This window comes from Clytia hemisphaerica, unplaced genomic scaffold (assembly GCF_902728285.1).
Source record: "Clytia hemisphaerica strain Z4C2 unplaced genomic scaffold, Clytia hemisphaerica genome assembly, whole genome shotgun sequence".
NCBI classification, from domain to species: Eukaryota; Metazoa; Cnidaria; class Hydrozoa; order Leptothecata; family Clytiidae; genus Clytia; species Clytia hemisphaerica.
In genome coordinates, this window is record NW_027104439.1 from 384,556 (window position 1) to 405,545 (window position 20,990).

General features: G+C 35.9%; 1 protein-coding gene across 1 annotated transcript in view; it reads right to left on the reverse strand.

Moving 5' to 3' along the window:
• Nucleotides 1-19,475, reverse strand: part of LOC136820813 (uncharacterized) — a 35,416-nt gene extending 15,941 nt beyond the window's left edge. Inside the window, exons 1-9 of the mRNA XM_067077049.1 lie at nucleotides 19,309-19,475; nucleotides 16,765-17,019; nucleotides 15,917-16,008; nucleotides 13,907-14,141; nucleotides 13,298-13,425; nucleotides 12,445-12,932; nucleotides 11,460-11,737; nucleotides 3,884-4,054; nucleotides 1,511-1,676 (exon numbers count right to left, since the gene is read on the reverse strand). Coding sequence (XP_066933150.1) covers nucleotides 1,511-1,676; nucleotides 3,884-4,054; nucleotides 11,460-11,737; nucleotides 12,445-12,932; nucleotides 13,298-13,425; nucleotides 13,907-14,141; nucleotides 15,917-16,008; nucleotides 16,765-17,019; nucleotides 19,309-19,369 — 1,874 coding nt within the window. The 5' untranslated portion in view covers nucleotides 19,370-19,475. The remainder of the gene's footprint in view (nucleotides 1-1,510; nucleotides 1,677-3,883; nucleotides 4,055-11,459; nucleotides 11,738-12,444; nucleotides 12,933-13,297; nucleotides 13,426-13,906; nucleotides 14,142-15,916; nucleotides 16,009-16,764; nucleotides 17,020-19,308) is intronic.
• Nucleotides 19,476-20,990: the final 1,515 nt, after the last annotated feature.

Sequence of the window (20,990 nt, forward strand, 5' to 3'; positions counted from 1 at the left end):
TCAACATGCCATTTTAAATATGATCAGACAATGGCAAAGTGCTATAGCGAACAATTTAAAAGTGGGACCGGTCTTGATTGACTTGTCGAAAGCCTTTGATTGCTTGCCTCATAATCTACTTCTTGCAAAACTCTCTGCTTACGGACTCAGTGAGAGTGCTGTTAGACTAATGCACAGTTATCTCAGCAATCGAAAGCATAGAGTTCGTGTAAGGTCACATCTAAGCTCATGGCTTGATATCTTACTTGGGGTACCTCAAGGCTCTATTCTAGGTCCTCTGTTGTTTAATATTTTTATTAATGACTTATTTTATATTATAAAAGAGATATCAAATTTTGCAGATGATAATACTTTATCATCGTCTGGCCCCAGCATAGACGATGTCAATCTAAAACTTTTGCAAACCCCTCAAAATTTCAGCTTATATATCCCAGCACCTTTAACACAAATCTTTCTCTTCCGATAGAAAAAAATAACATCAAAAGTGTTGATGTTGTTAAGTTTTTGGGCATAAAAATTGACAGCAGACTGTCATTCATTCCTCATATCACCGAGTTATTTAAAAAATCAAACCAAAAACTCCGGGCATTAAGAAGGGTAAGAAATTTCTTATCGGAAGACAAAGCAAAACTTCTCGTTAACTCTTATATCCTTTCACCCTTTAATTATTGCCCACTTGTTTGGATGTTCTGTGGAAAGGGGGGAAATAGCCTGATTGAGAAATGCCATCACAGAGCACTTTGTGCTCTGAAAAATAAATCAATTTCGAACTATGGTACCTTATTAACTGATTGCAACTCTGTAGATATTCATGCACGAAATCTTAAACTCCTCATAACTGAAGTTTTTAAATCTACGCATGGCCTTGGGCCGCGTATTATGCATGGTATATTCACAACCTTGCAATCTCGTTATACACTTCGTTCCGGTCATACTCTAATCTTGCCATCATATAAAAAATAGAACAGAGTGAAAATAAAAACATTTTTCTCAAAGGGTCACGATTTCCAGAAATTTTGACCATAATTTGGTGAAAATCAAACCAAAATTTGGAAAAAATCTACCAAAATTTAGGAAAAAGTTTCTCAAAGGGCCCCAAAATCATCAAAATTTTGTCTCTCAAAGGGTCGATTTTCGATTTTCGGCTCGGACATACCCGTCACCTCGCAAACGTAGTACCCCCCCCCGGAGCGCGGACCACCTGGTTTTCACACAAATGCCAGATTGAAAGTAAAATTAACCGCTAGATTTCGAAAAAAGTATCACTCGAAAACAAAGAAATCGCTAAATTCAATCCGTCGTCGAAAATGCACATATTTTAAGGCTTCATTTTTTCTTTCCTGAGAAAGTTTAGAGATTTACTTCCAGCCCATCGGGCTTTTACTTCATTGTATAGGACCGATGAAAAAAATAGTTTTCAGATAAAAGCCAGTAAGAAAGAATGGTAAAGCCCAGTTGGCACACAATATATTGTTTCAAATATAACGTTGTGCGCCAGTTGGGAAAGTACCGATCAAACAGAGCGTCTGCCCAAAACAATTGATTCTCATCTTTGTCTACAGCAAGTCCATTTGGCCAACCCAGCCCAGTCCCAATAATAATTTTTGGGTTCAATCCATCCATGGTTGCATGTTTGATACAGGGTTTGGCTCCCCAATCAGTCCAATACATGTATCCTAAAATAATATTAGAACTTTTCATGTTTATATTTTTGTGATTATTGTTTAACAGGATCAAATTTCATTAAATTCGTCAAAATTGATTTACTTCGCAGGATCAGAATAAATTTATCTAAATTTGGGGAAGTATTCTCCCGACTATTGAATTTCACGAATTAAGATGTCTTTGACATAAACTACCTTCGTAAGCTTTTTTTTGCACCCAGGTGTTGGAGGATACTAGGCAAAAATTGATGCTGAGTATTTGCAAACGGTAAGGATGAGTATTTCCCCCTTCCATAGTCTCTCTAACGTAAGCGTACGAATGAAAACAAAGAATGGTCAAAAGAATTATTCTACGGGTACGAAGTTTTTGAAAATCGTCTTTTTCGCCAATTTGATCTCTCGAAGGGTTACTTTTTGGACCTACCGGGAGGTCCTTTAATTTGACCGTTGTCCGTTCGTCTGTTACAAGCTTTTCTCGGGATTGGCTCATTAGTTTTTTTTAATTTTTTGCCCAATGATTCAAAATAGCAATGCCTGAAAAGTGACGGAGCCCGATTTTTGAAAAAAATTTTTGGGGGGCAAATTTGGGCCAAAAACTACTTAAAAATAAGGTTTTTTTGACTTTGTGCAAAATTGCTTCATTAGTTTTTCCTGATTTTTGGCAGAAAGATAGAGTTTAAGGTACCCTAAAATGTGGCTGAAGTAATTTTTCTCGGAAAATTTTTTTTCGTCGTCAAATACGGATTTTCGCAAATTTGGGCCAAAAACTACCTAAAAATAATGTTTTTTGGACTTGGTGCAAAATTGCTTCATTAGTTTTTCCTGATTTTTGGCAGAAAGATAGAGTGCAAGGTACCCTAAAATGTGGCTGAAGTAATTGTTCTCGGAAAATTTTTTTTCGTCATAAAATACGAATTTTTCGTTTTTTTGGGGAAATTCCCTTTTACCATTTTCCTGTTAGCAGCTTTTCTCGGGATTGGCTCATTAGTTTTTTTAATTTTTTTGCACAATGATACAAAATAGCAATGCCTGAAAAGTGACGGAGCCCGATTTTTGAAAAAAATTTTGGGGGGCAAATTTGGGCCAAAAACTACCTAAAAATAAGGTTTTTTGGACTTTGTGCAAAATTGCTTCATTAGTTTTTCCTGATTTTTGGCAGAAAGATGGAGAGCAAGGTTCTCTAAAAAGTGACTGAAGCAGTTTTTTCGGAAAATTTTTTTTGGCCGTAAAAATCGGTTTTTCTTATTTGGGGAAATTCCCTTATGTCATTTTTAGGGAAAAAGAGCGTTTCTGGCGATTGGATCGATATTTTTTTCTGATTTTTTGTACTTTGATGTAATATTGTAATATCTAAAATCTGATGAAGTCTGATTTTCAAAAAATAATTTTTTGGGGCAAATTTGGGCCAAAATGTGCCTAAAAATGGTGTTTTCTGGACTTTGTGTGAAATTGCTTCATTAGTTTTTTCCAATTTTTTGGACAAAGATAAAAGGCAAGGTTCTCTAAAACACAACTGAAGCCTTTTTTTCCGGAAAATTTTCTTTGGCCGTAAAACTCGGATTTTCTTATTTGGGGAAATTCCCTTATGTCATTTTTAGGGAGAAAGAACATTTCTCGCGATTGGATCGATATTATTTTCTGATTTTTTGCACTTTGATGTAAAATGGTTATCTTTAAAATCTGATGAAACCCGATTTTCAGAAAATAATTTTTTGGGGCAAATTTTGGCCAAAATGTGCCTAAAAATGGAGTTTTTTGGACTTAGTGAAATTGCTTCATTAGTGTTTTCAATTTTTTTGGACAAAGAAAAAAGGCAAGTATCTCTGAAACGTAACTCAAGCTGTTTTTTTCCGGAAAAAATTTATTGGCCGTAAAAATCGGATTTCTTATTTGGGGAAACTCCCTTTTGTCATATTTAGGGAAAATGAGCATTTCTCGAGATTGGCCTGGTGTTTTTTTCTTATTTTTTGCATAGTGCTGTAAAATGGTAATTTAATTTCTGATGGAGCCTGATTTTCGAAAAAACAATTTTTTGAGCAAATTTTTCATTCTTAAATTTAAAATTCTAAATAAATATAAAAGTCTCTCTAAAGGTCGATTTTTGTGTGTCCAGTTCGCACAAAGCTGACACCCTCAAACTCTAGTATCCCTGCGACTTTTGCCATTATACATCAATAGATGAAAACAATAGATTCTCTTGTTTAAAGGGGAATATTTACCGTCACACGGCATCAGCACAATAGCACGTGGCTCGTCTGCTCCTTCGTGGAAAAGAACTTCTTTTGAGTACCCGTCTCGTGATAATCGATTAACTGTATTATCTCCAGTGTCTGTCCAATACAAGCGTTTGTTGACCCAGTCCCAAGCTAAACCATCACAATGAGTCACATCTGAAAACATTGTAAAAAGAAAGCCCTTTGTAATCACTCTTGCTTGAAAGCACCTTGTTTTCTTTCGGCGAAAAAAAAAACAGTTAACAGTTAACACTCTCCGATTTATTATATTTTTCTAAAAATGTTGAACCATCCCTGCTGTAGCTGTGGATCACACTCTTAAAGCCAGATTGACATTATGTTTTTTCGAGGGCTTGTATAAAGATTGCAGTTGTTCAACCAATCACCAAAGCAAAAGATAGCGCGTGACGTAACTTAATTGTTCGTTTCAACATTAGCCTATTTCATAGGATTCGTGTATCTGCTACATGCTCTTTTCTATTCAATTTCCAGGGGAAAAATGCACAAATATGTGCAGATTTCCCTTCAATAAAAACGTTGACAAAAACTAACTTTTGTAATCATCCTAAATGACTTGAGAATTTAAGAACTCTTTTCTATTATCGATGTTTTTGTTGAATATATATCTTAATTCGCAAAAGAGTGATTTACAATGAAAATTTGATTAGTGCAGTGACGTAGAAAAAAATCATGTATTGAAAACACGAACTATGAGCGCGTTCACACTGGAAAGTTTACCTAATCAAATATATCAAAGGTAAACAAAGAGATTTATAACGGATGAATACACTGGTTTATTATAGTTCTTTGTAGGTTCACGAGATCTATTATAACATGTTAATTGATTTTGCTTAAGGCTTCTCATTGGTTGATTTTTTATTGAGAGTTTCGATTTCACCTGTGATTGGTTGATATTGGTATCCATACATCACTTGAAATCCGCAAACATATTTGTTCTAATGGTTTTACTCATTAACTGCATTCATCTTACACATCAACAACACCGTTTGCACTATTTCTAATTTTTTCCTCAGTTCATTCGTTTTTGAAATCGTAAAACTTTTTTTTCACTGCACGCATTCTTTGTTTATGCTTCCTTAATAAAATCTTTTGTTTTAAGGGAAGCCTCTACCCTACCCTTAAGACAATAGAGTTTACGACTCTTAATTAAGGAAGATCGATTAAAAATTACAATACTACGCGTTCGACTCTTTGTTAAATGCACGTTCTGTATTGTAGTCAACAAAAGATTCTCCTAACTACATTTTTATTAAGGAAGGTCTGTAGTGTGAACACGACCTATGAAATAGGCTAATTGCAATGTCTTTATTTTAATATAACATTTTAATGACTTATTGATCAAAAAATCTCGTGGTATATAGCTCGCTGGGTCCAAATGGCAAAACTTTGGAAATTGGGAGACAGATAGGAACAAGATAGTAGTTCTTACACTTTTTATATTGTAAATGCTTGCATAGAGGGTAACATTACATGGGTAGAAATAAGGTAAGATTCAGTTTTAGCTTTGAAAATACAGGCTAAGTTTGAAAAAAAAACTTCTGAACTGGAAAGTGTCACATTGAATCTCCAGAATCTTTAGAAAAGTTAGTGTCTGTAGTTTTAAAACCATAAGGTTTAGTATGGGACACTTTCCGGTTTAGAAGTCCAAAATTTTGTAATTTGACATATGTGGCTAGCTTAAGCATTTCGTGATGAGAAATTCGATGGAGAATTTGAGCTTTTTGTCGTTATTTTAAACCCCTGACATTTTTGACAAAAATATTGACAAAATCATAAAATATGATGCCTAAAAGGACAGAAACACCAAAAATATTTATCATACAGAATGTGATGTTGATAGTGTGGATGGATATAAAATGGCACCGGTCAGAAGGTTGTGAGGTCCTTAAGAGAGTACCCTGTTACCCTGGTGTTACCCCCCCTTTACCCAGGTGTTACCCCCTGCTACCCAGGTGTTTCCCCCTGTTACCCAGGTGTTACCCCCCTTTACCCAGGTGTTGCCCCCTTTTACCCAAGTGTTACCCCCTGTTACCCAGGTGTTGCCCCCTGTTACCCAGGTGTTACCCCCCTTTACCCAGGTGTTGCCCCCTTTTACCCGAGTGTTACCCCCTGTTACCTAGGTGTTGCCCCCTGTTACCCAGGTGTTACCCCCTGTTACCCTGGTGTTACCCCCTGTTTCCTCATATTACCCCATGTTACCACTTTTAGTAACAATGCAATATTTTTTTTTTCATTATTTGTAATACTAAAGCCAAATTTTAATTTAAATGAAATAAATATTTCTAAATTTTGGCCGAACCATGAAGGTAATAAAGATAGATGGAGAGTCAATGCCTTTTGTTCTATTCTGATTTATCATCGGAAGCAAGGAGCTGTTTGGTTGCTTTGGGAATAAGATGATTAATTTTGGGTATACTCGTGGGAATATTTAAGATGAATGAAAAGACATTACATTTTTAAGGGGGGGGGGCTTTTAACAAGTATATTGAAATATAATAGCCTTGTCATGAAAAATTGAAAACTTCACATAATAAGCCCTAATAAGCACAATACTCCAAACTTCTAGGGGAAGCTACCCATAAAGCCATCGATAGATTTAAAAAGAATTACGTGTTACGATTAGGAACCTTGTATCGACCATTTTGTCAGAGTATGAAAACCGCTGCCCACTTAGACGTGAAGATTTTAAGATAAGAAACTTTCAATGATAATGTGATGCAACTCTCAATGTTAAACAAAATGCCGGCCAAAAAATGTGTCCCTATGAAATTAATATACTCTTTTAGTCTTACATCAGTTGAAACTATTTCTAATTGCATTTTAACAAGGATTTTCGGCAAAATTAAGTTTTTCAAAATCAACCAAACAGTCTCTTTCTGTTCTTATAAAGTTATAAATTGATGTTTTTTGCTTCCAATGATGGTACATCAAAGAAAAGCCGCTTTGAATAGATTTATAAAAGATTTCAACGACCATTTAGATCATTACCGAGACGTTTTCTCTCCAACTATATCTTTATTACCTTCATGGCCGAACCTAAAAAGTTTTATTTTTTCGAAATTTGAGACATTTAAAGTCTATTCACGATAAGTGTGCACTCTTTTTTCCAATGCCTATAAATTTTGAAGGAATTCTTCAATCTTCATAAATTTGGTATCGTTGGAGAGATATTTGTGAGTGGAACAATTTAAAATCAAAAAATTATACAAATGAAGATGAAAATGAAGAAGAAAAAATAAAGATCTTATAGAAAAGTGCTATAACTATCATTTTCACTGAAGTGATTTCTTGATCATCGAACGTCATCACTGTGAAAAAATTTCTGAAAAATGATCATTCAGTCAAAAGATATCAAACAAAGTTATAAGCTGATTGACGTCTAAAAACCCTGTTTTCTGCTGTTTTCTGCTGTTCTTTGGGGTCAACCACTTATTAAGTTTGTATCATAACTTTATATTGAATAACTATTTCAGTGAAATTTCTTCACAGTGGTGACCTCCTAAGATCAAAAAATCTCTCCAGTGAAAATGAAAGTTATAGCACTTTTCTACAAGATCTTCATCTTTCTTTTTCTTTATTTTCATCTTCGTTTTAATAATTTTTTTAAAGACTTTTTTATTTCAAATTGTTCCACTCACAAATATCTCTCCAACGATACTAAATTTATAAAGATTGGAGAATTCTTTCAAAAGTTATAGGTAAAAGAAAAAAGAGTGCACACTTATCGTGAACAGACTTTAAGAATGTTCTTATGGCGTAAAAAAGAGGCCTGACCGTTAGAACGCAAGAACCTTTTTGCAAAACACCAACACGGGTCAAAATCACTTTTAGCCAAAAACCTTGGTACCATTGGAAAGCTCAGGATTTTTGCTTGTTTCGAACTATGACCAGCCAATTGAGAGCTAATAAATGACTCTTTTGACACGTAAAAATACGTAGTTGAAGTGGTAAGGATTATCATCAGCATTTTCTTATCCATTTTTAAAATTCGGGGGTCAGTTTGATCTTTATAGCCCTTCGTGAATATTAAGGGGCTATAGCCCCCCCCCCCTTGGCTGAAAGTTTTTAATAATTTTTGATAGAATTAATATTTTTTTCTGAAATTTGGGCAGTGAAACTAAATCGTGGACACTTATTGACAAAATTTCGTCATTAGTGATGACGTCATCAATTTTTGACACCTCCAAAAATACGATACCCCCTACGTTCACTTTGTTCGTTTCCATATTTTTTGTTCATTTTTTATTTGGTGTGGAAGCTCCATGTGACATATGCATAACATATATATCCAGGATAAAGACAGAGGGACCCAAAGAAGATTTGCTACCTTCTCATTGTAACATTGTCTCGGAAAGAATTCGGCCACTCTCTGTTGTTTGTAGGTCTGACAAGAGAAAACATTTACTTTTCATACTATATATATTTGCCTAGTACATCAGGATGGAGTCTGTTAAATGACGCGCCTTACTCGTCTTACGCTCCCACGCTCCATACGCGTCCTACGCGCCTGAAATTTCGACGCGCCTTTAAGTTTTGACGCACCTTCTTAGAGGATTTTTTCATCTGCGAGTTGCGAGTTACGAGTTACGAGTTGCATTTATAACCACGAGTTACGAGTTACTTCTCACGAGTTACGAGTTACGAGTTGTGAGTTACGAGTTGTATTTTAACAAAATAATATCGCGAGTTGCGAGTTACGACTTGCATTTTAACACACAAAATTCGCGAGTTGCAAATTGAAAGTGCGAGTTGCAAATTAAAAGTGCGAGTTGCAAATTAAAAATGCAAGTTGCAAATTAAAAGTGCGAGTTGCAAATTAAAAGTGCCAGTTGCAAACTAAAAGTGCGAGTTGCAAATTAAAAGTGCGAGTTGCAAATCGAAAAGTCAATAAGGGTGAAAAACATTTCTATTGATAAAAGAAAATGATTATTGCTGCTCACTATTATACATAAAAAAGAACAAACATTCGTTTGGTTGAGAAAGAAAAAAATTGACAAAAAGTATGTATTTACATTTTTTATTATAGGAGTATATTTCGCAGGTCTATTGACCTCTATGAAACAATCTAATTCAAATTTACAGTTCATCAATAACGGTCTTTTTACATATTTTCTTAAAGTAGAGCTTAGCCCGAGGGCTACCTCTCACTTTCCATACGCAGCATTCATCCTTCTCATTCTTCGTTTTCTCTTTAGCTTTTTCATGCCATTCTTTAATGGTTTCACGTTCTTTCTTGGAGAAGTCATCTGTTAAAAGAGTAACACAGGGTAACAGGGGGTAACAAGGTAACAGGCTGAGAATGGTGGCTCTGAGGGGTTGTTTCACCAACAGTAATTATAAGATCACGTGCAAAACGTGTACAATCATTGTCGTAATATTTTAGAAAAAAGAGAAATTCCCGCAAATTTTCAAAACCACACACGACTTGGAATTGCTCTAAATTTGGTTGGAAGGGTAGAGTTTTAGGACCTAGGATCTGAAGATCCAAAATTGAAATGGCCCAAAATCGACTTTCTCGCCCGAACTCCAAATTCGAAAAACGAGAAAACAAGCTAAATTCTCAATAGATTTTGACCATGATTGTAGAACAGCCCATTTGAAAGCTATTGAATCTTGAATAGGGTGTCAATTTCTATCCTTTTGTTTTATCAGCATCAAATTTATAAGTGACAAAACCTTTGCTTGAGTTGTTTAAAGAAGCTTTATATATGACCATCAGATCATTATTTCATTAAAATAAGTGATTTTATCAAAATAAGGACAATGGAATATTTAATTAGAACTGTATCTCTAAAACTGCCTTTCCCAGTGTTTGCTTTTTGAAAATATTTATCTATTTATATCAAAGGCATCTCATTCGGTACAATTAAAATATTTGGTTTAATAAAGCTTGCAGGTATCACACTTAAGGGCCTTAAGGAGCTTGTCAATAATTTCATCAAAAAGTGTCACTTTGTCAAGAAAATGAAAGGTAATGTCCACGTTATTAAAAGCAACATTACAAAATGTTTCTCTTGGAAGAGGCACGCGCATTTCCTTTCAAAACTTAAAGTTATTTAATTTTTTTTTATCATATTATTATTTAAGATAACAGGCTCAGACTTTTTTTTAATTTGCAACTCGCACTATTAATTTGCAACTCGCACTTTTAGATTTGCAACTGACACTTTTAATTTGCAACACGCACTTTCAATTTGCAACTCGCGAATTTTGTGTGTTAAAATGCATCTCGTAACTCGCAACACGCGATTTTATTTTTTTTAAATGCAACTCGTAACTCTTAACTCGCAACTCGCATATGAAAAATCCTCTAAGAAGGTGCGTCAAAACTTAAAGGCGCGTCGAAATTCAGGCGCGTAGGGCGCGTAAGGCGCGTGGGCGCGTAAAGCGCGTGGGCGCGTAAAGCGCGTGGGCGCGTAAAGCGCGTGGGCGCGTAAAGCGCGTGGGTGCGTAAAGCGCGTGGGTGCGTAAAGCGCGTGGGTGCGTAAAGCGCGTGGGCGCGTAAAGCGCGTGGGCGCGTGGGCGCGTCATTTAACAGACTCATCAGGATGTGCGAGGATGTCCCCTGCCTGGTGTCTAGTGCAATCGACTCCAGAGGAGTCTAAGGTGTTTACACCCTCTTGATATTTATTTTGTTTTCTTCTCTTGTTAGTCTACCTGGAGTTTGTTGTCATCTTGTATAGGCCACTGGGGTAATGTCACCTGACTGTCTCAAATGACAGTCAGTCTGTCCCAAGCCAGGATAAAGACAGAGGAACCCAGAGAAGATTTTTGCCCACCAGCGTGTATTTTACAGACCGGTCCTAATTTGCCTTTTTTGCCTAAATTAGTCCTAAACTTTTATAAGTCAAGATTAGGAAATCCTATTGACTTGAAATTTGGACCAGTGGTAGGTATTAATAATAGAAGTTTGTTTGTCAAAATGTTATCGAGATCAGAACAGTAGTTATGCAGAAGGTGAGCATTTTAGGTAAAATACTGACTGGTCTGTAAAATACCAACTGCACAGGTGGCCGAAATTTTGCACATTGTCTTAGATGGTCAAGACCTATCACTGGCGAAAATTTCAAGTCAAAAGCTACAGTAGTTCCTGAGTTCCGAAAAAGGGGGTGTGTATATTACAAATCGGTCAGTGAAGTACCAAATACCACCCTGGAACTACTTTTTTAGTATAATCTGATTTAATTTGGCAAGTGGACGCAATTTCATCAAAAAATACCACGCCAATCGGCTAATTCATTCGAGCAGCTAATTCAACATTCTGGTCTGTAAAATACCAAATAAACAGGTGGCTGACCTGAAGGTTTGTAAATCGTGTTCATTTGTCAATATCTGTCACTTGTGAAAATTTCAAGTTCATAGCACTCAATCCTGAGATCCGAGATTTTATCCGCATATAAAAAATAGGAAGATGCACGAAGAGTTAAAGTCCATTCGGCCTAAGTGTGAACTATTTTTACCTACCATGTGGAAACCACTCTTAAGGGAATTAGTATCATTACGCTGACACTATTGCTAAAAAAAACGTGTGCGTCCTTACTTGCCATAACTATCTTGTTATTTCCATAAATATCAACACGGTTAATAGTTCTCTCTGCGGCGTCTGAATAATATATCATCCTGCTCTCGTAATCGAAATCAATGGCAACAACATACTTTAAATTCGGAATTGGTTGACTAGGTGGAACAGCCTCATCATCGAGTTTAGCATCTAAGAATATGATTTCATTTACGTTTGCAACCATAATGAATTCGTCGAGTTTTTGGCATGATGCATTTACTGTTTGGAAACCATGTGGACAGTATAAGCATTTGGGGCTAAAGTAAACAGAAGACAAAATATTTTTTAAAAGGACATAAAAGTAGTAAATGTAACCATTGCGAAAACCACGTGTCATTAAAAGAAAACAATTAAAACTACGTGTCCAAAACAAACTTAGAAAACAATAGAAACAATTAAAATCAGCCATATTCTATTTTGGATTTTTGTTTTGACATGTGAGATTTGTTTTGATTTTGTATCTCGCTGCGTACAGTTTGTTTCGCCGCCTGTACTTTATGTCACTTTAAGGCCCGGGGGTACTAGGGCAAACTAGGTAATGGGGATGCGCCGCTAGTCATGGTACCTTTTTTCACCTTCACAAGTCCCAGGTAGGGTCACAAAAACACCAAAATTGAGAAATCAATCCCTCGTTGGGTGCCTTTTCTGTAAAACCTTTGGGAAAAGTAGCAAATTTTGAGAACATTTTGGAATTTCAGCCCCATTCAGTGTCACTTTTTCCACAAATTTCGGTAAAATTTTTCAAAAAACGAGTCCCACGTAGGGTCCATTTTTCGAACCTTAGTGGAGCACCACCGTCGGTCGGCAAGGGTGGTACCCCCGGGCTTTAAGGTACTTTTCTCATTCGACTTTAACATATTTTCTTATCAGAAAATGCAGTATCGAAAACTTAATGACATTTGGAGGTTTTTATATAAACTTTTGTGCTGTGGTAAGTGCAGCAAATAGAACAATGGGTACGCACCTTTCAAGTAAAAAGACAAATTTTCCAGGTTTATCAATGTTGGAAGACGTTGTAAGATTGTTCTCATTCAAATTAAATATCAATGTTGTGTTACATGAGTCAGTTGTACTTGGCTCATTGAAACCAATATTATTTTTTCCACGAGTATCCATCCTTTCATAGTGGAATATTGCGTACACCTTATCATAGTCTGTAGCAAGGACAGCTTGATAATTATATGTAAGGTTTGAATTGCGGTAATATTGTAAGTTATTGAAAGTTATTACGATTGCTTCTTTTGAGCGAAATTCTCCGGAGTGGTGTTTCTGCGCAATGTCTTCGTCAATCACTTTCAAAATAGTTTTATTTTTAGTTGCTCGGAAAGAAATATCGTTGCCAAGGCTTCTCATGTCGTGATTGAATGGCACAAGGACGGTGTAGTCGGATGTTAGTGGAGCAGCAATTCTACTTACATGTTTGTCTACTGTAATGTATCCATTACTGCTTATCTAAAAATGAAAATGAAATTGTTAATCGAATGTATCGTGTGCTTGCCAACACAAATAATGTTTATGATCTAGAGCATATTCACCCATCCATCAGACATTCAAGGTGATCGATGAGCGCTGAGTGAATAAATGGGGTACTTAATACGTGCTATCAAAGCAAGCCCGGCGGAACGGTTGGGAGGCTGAAGGCTGAAATAAGTTGAATTTCACTAGGAATTAGTGAAAAATCGTGCTGTTTTCTCAAAAGTAGGGAAGCCTTCCCAGTCTCCCCGCTTCCACCGGGCCTGCAAAGAGAATATCGAAGTAAACCACGCACAGTATTATTATAGTATTAACCTTAAATTTTGAAATGATTTTTGACTTACACAAACTTTTGAGTGATTCTTCGTAAAGAAAAGAGGAAATTCTTGAGAGAAGGAAGAAAAACATGTTGCGACATCATCACCTGCATTTCCGTAATCATCTCCAAATTCTTTGCCAAATGGAAGGAAATCTGTAATGAGAATGAAAAGTAAACTAGCGGTCCAAGGCCAAGGTTACCGACATGACTTTTCATTGTTTTTACTTACCTACTTACTTAAGGAGACTGCGCGCTTTTGGAGGAGTGCGTACGTTTTCTACACTCTATTGTTGAATCTTATATTAGTCATTGGTGCTAATCCAGGGGGTAAGAATTACCAAAAATATCATGTCTTAGGCTAAATATATTGATGCGAATCCAAAACATATCCCCCGAAAAAAGTTATGCGAAAGTCTAAGATCGCTAGCGAACATTTAAAAATCGCTAGCGAAAATGAAAACGCCGCAGAAAAAGGCTTTATTCAAAAAATGTTTTAAGCCTTATTCCTGAGAAGGGGTAGGTCAGCTGCAAAATGATGCTAAAACAAGACGACTGATAGTCGAAAATGGGTTGCGTGTGATTTTTTTCAGAATCAGTCCAAATACAGATTTAAAAAAGATAAAGATGTACATACCACTGCAGGCCATAAAGCTAACATATTTTGCGGTGGAATTGAGACTTAAATCCACTTCATGGAAGACGTTTGATGATTTGTTATTAGCAATGATGTTTAAGTAGTCAATAGCCGTATCATTTCCGATTCCAACCGCAAAGACTTTTAAGTCTGTCACATTATTATGAAGTGATTTTGCTGAATTTGTGAAAAAACTGAGACCATCATGCCCTCTATCAAGAAGTACAACCAGCACCTAAAATGAAGTATTGCGTCACTAATGAATATTTTTCAACATACTGAAACTATATTGTACTAGTTTTATCAGAGATTTATTATACATTGGATAAACGACTCACAAAATGATGGAGAACGATCATTGTATTTTCATAGTTTCAGAAAACAATTGATGTTCTAGCTTTGTCCGCAAATGCGGCTCGAAGATGTCTGATTTTTAAAAATGTTTATCAGTCTTATGTTTAAAAATTTCTCTAGCCCTCTCTTTTTGTACATTTGCAGATAAAAAAGTAACGCTGGCATTCCTAACCTGAGATCAGATTGTGGTTGTTTTCTGCCCACCACGCTGAAGCTCTAAGTGGATGGGTGAAAACATACAATCTGACGAATATGCTATCTCGAAATCGTAAACATCGCGCTCGTTTAAAAAGACTGGGGATGACAACAAAGTTGCGTGATTGTGTTTACGAATAGGGCGCCGTATCAGCTTTTGACTTTCTGGCGCAAAACAAGATTCTTGTTGTAAAATTTTCCGCGGGGGACTATTTTCCTCAGATGTATAATTTTCATGTGCCTTCAGAGGTTTACCGTGCACGTAAGAAAATCATGAACAGCTGTTATCAGGTTAGGCATTCCAAGCTGGATACATTTGTGAAATCTAACAGTCAGTTCAATGCAAAATCTCGTATTACCATATTTAGAAGAAACCATTGCGTAATGTTATATTAATGTTCTACATCACATATAATGCGCATGCTTAAACTAAAACCACAAGCGAGTATTACACGCGATGATATACCAAGAAATGAAGACATATGGTGGTCATTCTTAACGGTCGGGATGAGTAGGTATCTTATAAGTAACATTTTTTATAGGAATATCGATCTTCCCAGTTAGGGTCAGGGTTGGAGCCCGAAACAATAGCATAATTATACTAATTATGTAGTACACTCTCTTGTACCGTGTGCAAAAATACATCAACAATAGAAAAAAGGAAAAATGTGCAGCATATCTCCCCTTTATTTTGGATCAGTGGAATGGGAAAAGCGTTCAGCGCCCGAGCTGTGCGCCTTGTTCGCCGACCATAAAATGCTGAGTGGGTGACGGCCTTAATACACAACACGTCTTTTGCATCTTTCTCACAGCTTGAAACGTCATAACGACTTATAATTAGCAATTAAGTGGAAGAATCTGACTCTCACAGGAAAGTTTTAAGTCTTTTTTGGGAATTGGATGAGTGATTTTCAATAAGAAATGCAATAAGAATGTTTCGAAAAATCATTTAATGAGGGAAGGAGAATGAACAATAACATCATACTGCGGACATAGTTAGTACACGAGAAATCGGCAAAAATCTGTTACTTGTATATCCAGTGTATAATAAATCCTTGGTTCTATCTACTACACTCTTCTCGATATGTATAAAAAGCATTGCAGGCCTCTTTTTCAAAGGGAATATTTACTGGCATTAAATCTACATTGCCGTTAATGTATTCTCAATAGGCAGTTTATCAATCTTAAAACATAAGCGCAAACGTTCACAAAAGATATCATTGCGTATCAAATAATGTCGAGTTACCCTAGCAACGATATTTGAAAACGAGGCCTGCAATGCATTTCGTGAAGAGTGTACTGAGGAATATTTTTGTAATCTAATTGAAATCGATCAAAAGTTATAAACATAATTGAAATTTTACTGACAGCTCGGTCGAAAATGAATGAAATGTAACCCTTGTTTGTCTGTAACTCTGTAGCCTTCTCTGTCCCCGGGAAACACGATTCGGATGCACTTACATTAGATTTGTTGGTTCTCTCCCCGTAGCCATGAGTGAAGACCTCTCTTGCAATGTTTAACGCGTAATCAAGATATGTAGCCTGAACATAACCTTCAATATTAAAACGGAAGATGAGATTAGTCTTTAACGATGCCGTACATTTGTGCCCAGGTGTGTTTACCAACCCATGTCAAAAGGTAATAGCTCAGAACCACTTTCACTTTTAGACACAAAACGTTGTTTTAAGCACAGATCTGTAAAGCCCGAAGGGCTAGATATGCAACTGTAAGCTTTCTCCAGTAAAAAAAAGTGAAGCAAAAAATTGACTTTTTAAATTTCGTGCCAGCGGATAGGATCTAGCATTTTAATTGTTTTTGGAGCGCGTTATCAAAAAAAGTAGGTGACAAACGCTATTTCACATCTTTCAAACAGGTGAAATTGCATATTTTAGTCACGTGACTTTGGTAGGAAATCATTCCAAACCTTGGCTTTACTTTCCGATAAAAGTCGCTTATCTAGCCCTTCGGGCTTTACAGATCTGTGGTTTTAAGTCGTAGCCTACTGTAAAATCAAACTACAAAATTAAGAGAATGGGCAAGGGTATATGGAGTGGGAAGTGAGTTCGTAGCACTCTTCCCTACGTTTTCAAGTCCGGCGGAACAACCGTAAAAGTTGAGGGGTGAACGTTCAAAATGAGATAAAAGTCGCTAGGAATTTGAGAAAAAGAATCTCATCTGCTCAAAAGTGGGAGAGGGGGTTTCAGCCTCCCAAATCTCCTTCCACCGGGCCTGGTTCTGGTAGATGACTATCAAAAGAGGAGCCCTTCGATATCCTCTTTCTACTTACTTTAAAATCAGCGTTACTTACTTTCCTTGGGCTTCTTCATGTTATTAAGATACCAGTTGAGGTCGTAGAGGTGGTAACTGAGACTTTCATTAAAACCAAAATCCAGTCGCCTTGAAGAATAACACGCGGTGATAAGGGACACTCGAGTACGATCAGGGCCAATGACAAAGTTGTCTATTACCGTTTTGATAAAATCAACTGATTTGTTGAAATTACTATTTCCGTCAAATGGACATGCAGTGACAACAAATGATAAGTCTAGATCGCAATCGTTGGCTATTAAAATTCAAATAAAATAATGTGTTACAAACCGCTTAAGAAATTGTAAGAAATTACTGAGCTATCTGATTAGGAACATGTACCCAGCAAACCATCCACAACGTTTCAACGTCCATCTAACGTTCATAACGTCGATATAACGTTGAAAGAACGTTTAGTTCGATTGTTTGATACACTGAAAAATTGGATATCTAAAATAAATGGTTCTTAGTTGGCTCATAATACCGAAAAATCGTGGAAATAGAATTTAGAACTTCATCAAGAAAGCTTTGCCAGGTTTAATTTTAATGAATTTTGTGGGAGGATTTACAAATAATGATGTTATGACCCGGGGGGGGGTAAAATATGAAAAATATGATCTGTTTTACTGAAGATTGGGACCAGCTGGAAAAATATGATCTGTTCTTATGAAAAAATAGTGTGATATCCAAAAAATAAGGTGTCTAAGAATTTCCTATATGTTCTTGGGAAATTTCAAAAAAGTCAAAAAGTTTTTGAGATCTGTTCTTTTCCTTCTGAATGTGGTTTCCTGAGTGGCAGCTGGGAATTCTCCATCTGTGTAGAACATCTGGAAATTGTCGATCTGTTCGCACAGATATTTTAACTGTTAGCTGGAAATTAAGTTTCTGTTCTTAAAAGTCCTTCAATGTCGAGCTCGAATTTAGCGATCTGTTATTATAAGATTTTGTTAGCCCTGGTAGAAAAGAGCAGTTAGCTTGCATAAAATCAATCGCCTGGTGATTTCGTAACTTTTTACCTCTTAGCTGGAAAAATATAACTGTTCTGAAGTAAAAATTTCTCACCTGGAAAACGAGGAACTGTTCTTAATTTCGGGAAAATCCTTCCAGCTGACAAATCAGAACAGATATTTGCAAATTTTAGGTCGGTGGCTAAGTTTGTAGGTAAGGTAAGTTAGTCTCTGAAAGAGTCCCAATTTCCAGAAATTTCGACAAACAACCAAATTTTGGGGGAAATCGACCAAAAGTTTGGAAAAAGTCTCTCTAGTATGGATCCCAAAATTATCAAAATTTTGGCTCTTAATGGGTTGATTTTCAATTTTCGGCTCGAACATACCCGTCACCTCGCGAGACTAGTACCCCGGCGTTATGAGCATTGCAAAAGCTTTAATAATAAAAGATTACATTTTTACTTAACCAGATTCAACTTTTAATGACGAGTATAGAGATCTTGCACATTTCGCTAAGTTAAGTAATTTCCGCCATTATGGAGTAAAACGTTCGAATTGCATAAGGGATCGCCTCTACGAAATCGAATGTTTTACACTCCATAATGGCGTAACTTACTTTTTGATAAATAACGAGATTGCTCACGGGAATTTTTCGACCGGCATCCCGCGCGATCGTATTTAATCGCCGGCGCGTGTACGCTCTGTCTGCTGTATGTGGGTACTGTATGCAAGAACAACAAAAACAAGCTTCTCTCTTCAGTCTTTTGATTCTTTGAAGGAGATTGGAAAATGTCCTAACCCCTCAGATGGAAATTTTTAATTTTATAGACACAAGCAGGGTTTACAGCCCGTTTGCTGCAGTCCTGCAGCCCCTTACTGAATTGGAATATAAGTCACTCTTCAACTAAAGAGTCCTGAAAATCTCTAAGAAGTCAATACTTTGACAGAGTAAAATTACACAAGTCATGCCAAATAAATGGTTTGATGTTTGATTAATAATTGTACTGAACAATTCCACATCCATGTGGCAGGTAAAGGTAGTCATTTTCGAGAGTTCGAATCCTATACGGTGCGTTGAAGTTTGTGTTATTTTGTCAGCATTGACCAAAACTTGTTCTGGTTTTATGAGCTCTTATTGATATACATTCCCGTTAGAATTTTAATTAAGAAACAAAAATTTTCTAAACTAGTGTCACCTCAGTGCAGTTTGACTCGAGTACAGTATTTCAAAATGGACCAGGTTGGTTAGTGGGTGGAGAGTCAAGAGAGTCATGACTTTCCCTTCTCTTGAATATCCAAAACCTTCAACTAAAAAAATGTATAAAAATCGACTTTCGTCTTTTCTTGTTATCTTACAAACACTTTTTTTCAGATCCACAAGTGAAAAGAAAAGCAAAAAACTGACTGAATATACTGCTAAAAAATGATTGACAGGTCTAAAAAATGATTGACAGGTGCGGGTTTGCTCGCGCGGGTTAGAAATTCCCGTGAGCAATCTCGTTATTTATCAGAATGTCGTAACTTAACGAAATGTGAAAACCTCTATATACCACATAGACCATAAAATATGAAATATTTTATCAGTGAAATGAACTTACCCGATTGTATGCAAACCGGTATAGCTAATATGATGAAAATAAAAAATTTAGAAAACTCCATTTTTGCAAACAAACTTCGAAGCAGTTTCTTCAGTGCTTCCTTGCTTCTTTCCGTCGTCCAAATTTGTCATCAAATGAAATTTTGAACTCCTGCAAGGGTATGATATTAAGTGTATTACTAAGATTTTATTTCAAATTGTCAAAGTTTGGGATGATAAAAGAGAATGTCTAAATGTTTTGATACTAATAACAATTGATAATCAATTTTTATATGAAAAGAATAAATGCGATTATAATACCTCAATAAACATTATATCTCCTGGAAAATAAATTAAAGTAGGAAACGTAAAAACTAAGTATATCAGATCACGTGAAGAAAAAAAGGGTCTTGTTGATGTTCAACTGTCATAAAATCTTTTATAGATCTATAGATCTTTTCTTTTCTATTTTTTAACAAAACAGCGAGCCAAGAAGTAGGCAATAATAATGTAGCAAAAAAAGTAATTGTTAAATAATTTTCTCCTTTCCACTACTGCGTGCTAAAAATGACTTACAGTTACACCTTCGCCTCACAGAACCATTGAGAACCCCTACCCACTGGAAAAAGATTTTAAAATGACACCGTCGAGAAAAATACCATTCTAGTTCTAGACTGAAATTTTAGGTTAACTGGATCGAAGTGTCAATTTCTCATACGCCCCTCCCGTTAAAAAGGAAGACATTTACCTTCCTCTATTTGCATTTGCATTTGTCTTCTTAATTTTACACTACCCCCAACCAGCTAAAAACACTGCATGGAAAACTGGGATTTTGGTTTTCTGAAAGCTACAGAAGTCCATTTGAGAAAGGTCAGAAAATATTTGAATGTGAAATTTTGTAAAGGATCACCTTTTCTCTTTCTATACGGCATAAAAAAAATTTTTTTCGTTCAGAAGAGCCAACTTCAAATGCAATTATCTCAGCTTTGGAGAGTGCAAAGTAGGTCATATTTGGGTTCTGTGGAAAGCTCTTTTAAAGATCTATCTTTTCAGATTTTTGAATGAGTTCCTCAAAGAACAGTTACGATGCCGGAAAGTATCGTACTACACGCTTTTTTCTTATGAGAATGGTGTTTTTTAAATTTCATCATGGGTATTCTTAACTTTTTGGCGAAAATCATCCAAAAATATTCTTACGGTATTCTTAGGTTAGGATCGAAATTGGCAATCTACAGGTTAAAATGCATTTAAAATGGCATTCTTAGGTTCAGTTGCATGATGGTGATATTCTTACCATATTCTTACTTTTTTGGCCAATTTCATCATGGACATTCTTATAAAGTGTATTCTTAGAAAAAAGAAAGCGTGTACCACCCGCAAAATTGATTTTTATTAATATCTTACATCCACTTTAAACAATTTATTTAGAATCAATATTGACTACAATTTTGATTTTTATTTAAATTATAATTCTTGGAAAGAGATACTATTGAGAGTTATACTAAAAAAAGGTTTGTTATTGGATGTACACGCGAAGGCGGTTTCATACTGTGGTAAAACATTGAGGTAAAACATTTTTTCATGAGAGCAAATACTTTATCAATTTATACTATTTTTACAATGGTATATTTCATAGATTCAAATTTTATTAATGTTACATATTTCTAAGAAAGGGTTTCTGCTGAGAGTCTCTGTTGAAAATAG